Here is an 8,952-nt window from a genome sequence, read left to right as displayed (position 1 = left end):
TTCATATGAAAGGAAGCAGTTTACACTACAGTTGCTTATTTACCCATCCTGCACACAGAGAGCAAGCATCCTATTTTAAGTCGACTGCAACTGCAACTGCTAGGGTAAGTCTGCTAGGGTACACGTGATACAAATGTCCTATATGTAGCTTCATTTTCTGCAACCGTGTTATGCTACAACAGCTACAGAATGAATTTGCACATTTGTGGAATGCATCCTCCAAGCAGAGTCAGAAAGTAGTATAAACACAACTGCTACGTGTTTTGTTGATGAACAAATATTGATTAGTGCAACTTTCAAATGAATATTTTTTTCAGTAGGGAAAGTACAGGTGTGTGACATTATGCTCCTCCAAAACGTGTGTGCGCAGTCAGGGTGTGACTTTTTAACACCAGAGACTGTGGTTCTTGTTCTGCCAAGAGTCAACATTGGTTTCTTTTAAGTTTATTGTTCATTTCAATTTCAACTCTATCGATGACTGTGAGCTTTTCTACAACACACATGGATTACCTTTTGAAGGCCCTGTTTTCAAAGAGATGTTTCAGTTTAGGGCAAACACATTTAAACTCCATGCATTTAAATTCTAGGGTGCAGCTCATAGACGCTGTATTTGGTTATCTACATAAATTTTAGGATTTTTAATAAAATTTAAGTTTAAGTTTTGTGCATTTGAGCTCATGGGTATGTCAGAGTGTAAGAGGTTAAGTCATTTGTTAGTCAAAAGTTAGATGAGTTCATAGTTGTCTACTATGTCTAAGAATTTGGGAAGGACACATAGTTTTTTTGTCTGAATTCACCACAGCTGAGTCACTGCTAGCACCATTAATCTCACACACAGAGAGGCGTTGACAGACAGTGTGTGTTTGTGTTAAGTATGTGTGCGTGTGTGTGTTGACGACTGCAGGAAGAACACCTGTGTGGACTCCGCTAGTCATGGATATGTACCAGCAGAGATCACTGACTTCTACACCTGCAATGTTGAGGAAAACAAAACACACACACACACACACACACACACACTGAAATAGGACAGTGGCTGAAAAGTGCTTAAATTGTTTTCAGTGTGAAAAATTCTCTATATATCGAATTTGAAACATGTTTAACGTCAAGTTGCTTTCAGTATAGCTTTCATAAATATGATATTTGATTACAAGTCAGAGGCAATATATTTAAAGCCATTTGGGCTATAATACTGAGAAACTTTCTTGTCTCTTGGGTTAATCATGGAGACAAACATAATGAGACATGAGCTTCATTGGGCAGCACACTGAGGAGATGGACAGAACAATGCAAGGATGAGGTGAAATGATTCTGAGAGAAGAGAATATTTTGTTGTTGTACTTTAGCTCTGGTTATCTCTACATGCACCATTACCTTATTGGATGCAACAGTGGAGATCTAACCAGTCGATGGAAAACCCCACAGAGGACAGACAGAGAGGGAAGAGAGGGGGTGGAGGCATGGCACTACACAAACACACACACACTTGAGTCTTCACACATCAGTCAGACAGCCCTCTAGTCAGGAGAACCCCTGGCTCACCTTCACACAGATTCACAGATCACACACACACACACACACACACACACACACACACACATACAGAAGTTGTACTGACATGAATCTACGCAGTCACTTTGACTCACATAAACATGCCTCCCCCTCCCTGCAAACACTCACACGCACACACACACACACACTTCAAAGGAAGATTGTAACCTGACAGGCCGACAACACTAAGAACCCACATACAGCTTTTTTTCCTAATTCTTTTTTCTCAGAAACCCACCTGTTTCTTACAAACTTTCATGTCATACCTCTCTCTCTCTCTATCTTTCTGTCTTGCCTGATTTGAAGATCTCTCTTCTGTGTCTGTGTGTGTGTCTGACATACACACTCAGTCAACACTCTCAGTGTACATATGCTGGTACTCAGGCGCTGTCTGTCTGATGTTCTCTTCATCTCATCCTACACTGTATGCCCTTATCAGAGGATTATACACACACTGAACCCTGTCTTAACTAGACACAATGTAGCCCTGCTCCTGCCTGTAGAACTGGGCAGATGTGAACCGCAGCACCCTGTAATCTTATCTGAAACATGTTGCAGAGTTGATGGGCCTGTATGCTGGCACCAACCTATACATGGCAATAACTCCTTGATGTGAGATGCAGCTGGAGACATAAAACAATTTGCGACAAATCTGACAGAACTGGTATTTCCCCAGTGTCAGGAAAAAATAGTCCAGATGGTGAAGGGTACAGATTGCTTAAGGTCAGTCATGCTTTGCTGAGCCTTTTTACTCTCATTAACATTAGGTGGGTAACCTTTGGATGTCACAGTAGGGGGTAGGATATTGCACTACACTCATATAGCGGTATATATATCTATGTCTTTGAGTTGGTTGAAAAGACGGACATCGACGTGCACTTTATAGCTACTTACAGAGAAAGTTAGTGTTCACATCAGTTATTGATCCATGCTGAAGAAGTGTTGTGATTGTAGGGGAGTATGATGATGGACTTTGAATTTACTGTCTATCTGACATAGCCCTGTTTGAATGCATATTGCATATACAGCATTACATGAGAAAAGGATTTTAGGCTGGGAACAAAAGAATGTGTTTGGCGATCATCTCGAAATCAGGTTCACATCAAGTTTAGTGACCAGTCAGTGGTAGATATTTGAATTTCCATTTTATCATGAAGCGATCATCATATGATCAAGATCAAAAGCTCTGATGTGGTACGAATGAAAATGGACATTGATGCAAGATTGCTTTGTCCTGTGCTGTTTCCAAGGTCAAGACTGAACTTTGAAACTCAACACGCAGAAGGGCATTCAATCAGTCCTTTTCTTTTTCTTTTTTTTTTTTATCATTTTTTGGAGTAAATTGCAAAACAATTATCTCATACCTCATTCTATCTCACACTCCTCTTCTGTTTTTTGCTTCTGTATCACTAAGCCAAAGAGACATCTGGTCAATTCAGTCTTAGGTGTCATAAAACAAGGAATGACTCACCTTAGACAAGCGGATGAAAAGAGAGATAAAGGGATGATGAAGGGACAGATGAAAGAGTTTAGCAGTGCACTTGGCCTGCCAATCACTTGTGTAATTGCAGTGTCTGTCAGAGGAAGCGCGTGCTGTCTCTTCACATGGATGACATCAGGCTTTAATTGTTACCTAAGTGAGTAAGAGTTATGTGTCTCTCTGATAAGCTTTGAATAATTTCCGAGAATGTTTGAGTTTGACCTTCAAAACAAGTTTTAATATTGCATACATGGAAGAGTTTGTAGTTTGTTTTGTTCTATCAGTATGCTAGTCAGGCATTTAAAAACAGAGTTCCTTACCAGGTTCAGAGGTGTGTAACTGTAAATAAGCGTGGACTCTTCCTCCCTGGATGGGAGCAATTGAAAATAAACTTTACTACAAGGAAGGGTTCACAGCATCACAAAAGTCCTAGGGGCTGGGGCTGTGAGAAGGGTAGAAAGTGCAAAGCATGCAAACTCCCTCTCTATCTTCATTAGAAATCTTTTGAGTTGTGAGCCATTGGATGATGCTATCATATGTTGTTGCAACTATCATGTATCAAGGCAGCTATGTTGTAATTGTCAGCAACAGCTAAGAACAGCCTCTTGCATTAATAAATTTAGGAAAGAGTCATACGTCAGCAACATTAGACAGACTCTTTCTTTAATATTTGCCTAGTTAAAAATGTGAATCAGCCACTATGCTTGACTTTGATCAGTTTAAGTACTAACAAGATATGAAATGCTTTACTTGCTCTTTTTTTCATAGACTTCGTGGACATTTTCAACCAGGACGAAAATGGAAATCCAACTGTGAATTTCTCAGTAATATTATATGCAGAACTATCAACTTTGAACTAACTGTATTTACTTTGACATATGATGAAAGATACTATATATTTAAGGGACATTCCAGTTAAAGTGCATCAGTTAATTTACTAGTTTTGAGTCAACGGCCATTTGTTATGTGTTATATTTTGTGATGTATAAGTAATTCTTCATTATGATTAATTTTAGTTCAAACCAACAAGCAACAGTAATTTTACAGTAACTTGCATGTTTTCATCTAAAATCATTATAATCAATAATCTTTCATTCAAGAAAGTGAGCCATTTACATTTAAAAATTCTTGGTCACGCTCCAGCTAGCTATCAATAAGAGGTTTAAGGACTTGTTACTTTGAGAACAGTGCCAGATTAATTTTAAACTAGCTTCAAAGAACAAAAAAAAAATCTGATTCATGTTGTGGATGACTTGGTTATCTACAAACCAAGAACAGGGCCCTGATAAACAGACTGATGGCAGTCATGCGTTGAGTTTGACTTGTAAGACACTGTTTCATTGCTGCATGTGACGCAAGGCCATTTTACAGTTCAACACAGTGGATACAAAATCTACAAACTGATATGAATATAGTGGACCTCTTCAGTCAGACTGTGATAATGAAAACCAGAACTTTATACTTAGACAACACGGTAAATAAGGAAATCTCTCATGGCTTGATCTGAATTTTTTTTTTTAATTTTATCTCATACCTGTAAAAATATATTCTCAAAATAAATAAATATATGAAATAAATATACTGTATGTCCTAGGAAGCAAAAACTCATAAATAAGAATAAAATCTGTCACCAGGTTTGTAAAGGTGTCTCTGTCTGTCCTGTGATTATTGTTTGACTGCAGTCAGTGGGAGAACAACAGAATTCCTTCACTGGGTTCTACAAGGAGGCTCCAGAGTTCCAACAGATGAACACGCAGTATTCCGCCACAGAAGAACACAGAGGAAGTCCTTATAAAACTCCATTGGATCTGCACTTCCTCTCTCGCTCCTCATGCACTTTGGAGAAAAGTCATATTTTCTGAGCAGCATCTGTCTTTGGAGCAGTTTCAAAGAGAATCTTTCCCTGCCATCACAACAGTCAGGCCCATACAGCTCTCAGACCTGTTTCCCAAAACAGACATGACTGCTTTCCAGTGCATAAAACTACCTTTTTGTGCAAACCAGCCACGATGTATAGTGGATTATGCATTTTCATTAAATCGTTTACATAGCAGCCACAGCAGTGTTTTGCATAAAATTAAATGGCCTATTGAAAATAGTGGAATTGAAAAGAATCATCAGCCACAGCTGTAAAAGCTACTAAAAACAAGCTGTGCATCTCATAGATTAGTTCCCGTACTTTTGTCTTCTTGAACATGTGGTTTGGACTAGCAGGTAGATGGATCTAATTGGTGGAAACTCAAAGGAAATCCATAAATCATCTGTTTGGCCACCAGGGCCTCTCCACAGGCCAATAAAGGGGCAATATTGGGGGCCCAAGTAGCCTCTATGTCTTTCACGTGGGCTTCATATCTCCTACAGAAGATCCCTGGTGCTGCTCAGTGAAACTCCCTGTCTAGTCTGCTTCAGAGCGAGTCTCTTTCCTTCCTCCGTGCCAGCAGTAGGGAGTGTTGATGATGATGCACTTCATATGATCCTGTTTTGCCCAGACCAACAAGATCTTCCATCTCCCTCAAGAAAGGGAAAGGATTAGGTGCACTTCAATTGCTTTTCAGCTCCGCTGGCTCTGACATGGTCAGCATAACACCCCCTCAGTCTCAGCTCTGTTCCAGTATGTCCCTGTACAGCTCTGGTACTCTATCCGGGTCTACAGGCCTCGGCAGGAAGTGCGTGAACCTCTGATGTCGCCTCGACCTGGTTCCATCCCGGGATGTCCCATCTTTGTTCAACGCAACAAAGTAAAATGCACCCTTTTCTCCATGCCGGTAGATGTTGGATGAGTAGGTGTTGTACCAGTTCTCCTCAAATTGCTCCCTAAATACACATTCTGCAGACAGCTTCTCCTACAGGAAGAAAGGCAAGCAGAGGAAAAGAGTTTAGAGATGTAAAATGTGCCACCTGCTGGCCGTGGCTCACACATCAGTGAAGATGAAAATTGGTCTGCAACATGCTGTCGGCTGAAATATCTGTGCGCAAATGAACCAGTGTGTTTTGTGTGTACTCAGTAGTGTGTGTACTCACCGATCCATACAGTTCTCCCTTGCTGTTCATGGCGAGATAGAGGCCACTGTCCACACCTCTGATGCTAACCAGTCCCACAGCCAGACTGATGAACTCCAAAATACCTGCACACACACACACACATGCATATTACATTACAACTCGCTATGTCACCTCAACAAGGCATCGAACCAATATCAACACAGTTTGAAACATCTTGCAAGTATCACATACAGCATGACATTCACCCTGCTAATGTTTGTTCCACAGAAATATCCCACAATGTGTATGTGTGAAATGATTTTGATATATAAGCCAAATGGACCATATCTGAAGTTTACCTACACACAACACACAACATGTAAAAAGTAAAATAAACAACTCTGACTATGCGTATCCCCACCAGCTGACTGTGACAAGCAAGGCTGCGAGGCTGGAATGGCCTTTGGCATGAAGTTCCATCCCAGTCTCAAATGGAATGAATCCAGAAGTGCTACACAGCCTCGCAGCACTAAAAGAAATCTCTCAGGGATCTGCTTTTGATCTCTGGTAAGCTGCAGCCTTTTATCTTGATAACTGAAGATAAGCTGGGAAAAGTAAAGAAAAACTTACAATCTAATCTCAAAGAGGAAATGTGGTGGAAATATGCAAATATAAAATACTGAAAGTGTCCCACATGGAAAGATTATTTTTATCTTGAAACAAACTGTGCAGCAGCTGCCATCACAATAGGCTACTCTGTGATCAGCATTTGATCATAATAACCTGTATGGCTGGAGTAGCGTGAGTATGATCATGTGATATTAATAGTTTTCATGATTATATAAAGTGGGTGCTCCAGTGGGTGGGAGTGGTGCAGCTTTGTCCCCTCATGCTAGAACACCACCACCATCCCCTCTTTACTTGCTATTTAAATCTGCCTAAATCTGTTGTTCATTAAATAACATAGTCGACACCAGCGAGAATGATAGTAAAATTAAAACATTATACTAAACTTTCTCGTGTTTTTAATTTTTCTCTCCCAGAGTGTATATGTTTGCTCAAGTGCCCTCGCCATATTGATACTTGTCATTTTACAATAGACTATGTCTAATAATAAGAATAATGATAATAACCGAATCTGCTGTGGTCCTTCCTGGTGCCCTGCACGGTGCCATCGGGACGGATCTCCAGGTGGAAGCCGGTCCTGCAGTAGAGCTGCCGCCGCCTCAGAATCCCTTTCAGATGGCTGAGGTTCGCCAGGCTCCGGGACAGCCTCTCCGCGGACACCAGGTGCTCCTGCTGCTGCCCCTGCCCCCCCATCATCAGTCCGGTTACCGAGTTGTAGTCCACCGCCCCGGCTGGGGTGAGAACGAAATGAGAGCCAACGGAAGCCGGAACGGCACCCGCGGGGCCAAAGCTGTCCAGAAATCCGTTGGCGAAGCTCCCAACCTCCGCCGCTGCCCCCATCACAGATAAGACACCAGATCCGGTTTACAGAAGAGGAGATCAAAGTCGAGGTCCAAGAGGTGAGTAGAGGGAACCTCGGTATCAGCCAGAGAGCGTGGGTCAGCCCGTGGAGCGCAGAAAAAGAAAAGTTGGACGTGCGGGTGGAGAAAATCCCCAAATGAATGCGCGTTTTGGCGCAGTCACTAGAATCGTTAATTAGACTGTCATGTAATTGAAAATGAACTCCCGTGTTATCTGGATGTCTGCAGGTATCTCCGGTTGCAGCAGTCCGTGTCCCTTGTTCTCTCCTCTCTTCTGCTATTTATCCCTCTCTCCTGTCCTCTGTCCGCTCCCTCTCTCTCCTCCACCTCTCCTCCCCTTTGCTCCAGAGCACTTCAGGGTTTTCCTCTCTCTCTCTCTCTCTCTCTCTCTCTCTTCTCAGTTCACTTCAGCCTCTATCACCTCCTCCTCCTCCAGCAGTAGCATGTAGCGCAGTGAGACCAGTGCACTGCGCTCCACATCTATATAACGCAATGCTCCGGATGGAAATCCACCCTGACTTGCCTTTTTATGCAAATGCAGCCGATCTCCTATGGCTCATTTCTGTCTGAAACGGTGCCTCTTCCGCTCAGCGTTCTCCTGCCTCACTTTTGATGATCAGTTTCAGTGCAGGCAGCGCAGGAGTTCGAAGAGGAAATTAAAAACAGCAAACAAAAATTAATCTGACAGGTTTATACCCCCCTGCAGAAACAAAACTGCCTTACTGAAGCCCGTATAGCTAGATCTAGATATATAGCTATATCACATTGCTCGTGGGCTCTTCGGTAGCTCAGTGGCCAGTTCCAACTGTGTAAGTGCGTGTCAAGGTGGCACAGTTTGACTCAGCAGCAACTTATGTGTGAAATGGACATAAAGAGAGAAAGAGAGAGTGTGTATATGTCAAACAGCATGAAAGTGATATTGTCATTACCCTAAACGCTTTACAACCCCACGCCCACATTTCGGAATGACTCAGGTGCGACAGGAGAGAGAGGAAAGCCCCAGTTTGCGTAATTTTCGCACTCGGCTGTTGATTTATTGCCCCCGTTTTATGTAACCCAGCCGCACGTTTACAGCGTCTGCACACACACACACACACACACACACCTGTGCAAACGACATCACTTGACTGTCAATCCCTTCATTGATCTTCCACGATGCTTTGAACAGCGCAGGAGCCCATATATCCTTAATTGTGGTCTTAAAAGAAGAATCAAAGACACAGATGCTTCAAAGTGCAGGGATCTTGTAAAGGGATCAGGCAATAACAACCAGAAGAAGGGAATATACCTGTTTGAACTGCAAGCTTAGATAATACCCCGACACTTGACACTTGAAGGGCGCCATAAAAAATAAGAAGCTGTTAATTCTTTGTGTAAATAAATGCATATAGGCTACATCTTTTTATCTTCTACATATTCAACTAATTATTTTGTGCAGCCTAACAAGTGATA

The 8,952-nt window shown here is 42.0% G+C and overlaps 1 protein-coding gene across 1 annotated transcript; it reads right to left on the bottom strand.

The window, feature by feature from the left end:
• Positions 1 to 4,536: 4,536 nt before the first annotated feature.
• LOC124069320 (fibroblast growth factor 20-like) lies at positions 4,537 to 7,836 on the bottom strand. The gene is made up of 3 exons (XM_046408386.1): positions 7,147 to 7,836; positions 6,053 to 6,156; positions 4,537 to 5,874 (listed from the first exon to the last, which is right to left on the bottom strand). Exons 1-3 carry the CDS (start codon positions 7,478 to 7,480, stop codon positions 5,629 to 5,631), a joined length of 684 nt encoding a protein of 227 aa, XP_046264342.1. The 5' UTR covers positions 7,481 to 7,836; the 3' UTR covers positions 4,537 to 5,628.
• Positions 7,837 to 8,952: the final 1,116 nt, after the last annotated feature.

Source organism: Scatophagus argus, chromosome 2, assembly GCF_020382885.2.
Source record: "Scatophagus argus isolate fScaArg1 chromosome 2, fScaArg1.pri, whole genome shotgun sequence".
NCBI lineage: Eukaryota > Metazoa > Chordata > Actinopteri > Scatophagidae > Scatophagus > Scatophagus argus.
This window is presented reverse-complemented; position numbering and strand designations above follow the sequence as displayed.

Coding starts and splice junctions, on each gene's coding strand:
- LOC124069320 (XM_046408386.1), bottom strand. CDS start 7,480: ATGGGGGCAGCGGCGGAGGTTGGGAGCTTCGCCAACGGATTTCTGGAC. Junction 6,157..7,146: donor GAAGGACCACAGCAGATTCG/GTTATTATCATT, acceptor GTGTGTGTGCAG/GTATTTTGGAGTTCATCAGT. Junction 5,875..6,052: donor AGGGAGAACTGTATGGATCG/GTGAGTACACAC, acceptor TTCTTCCTGTAG/GAGAAGCTGTCTGCAGAATG.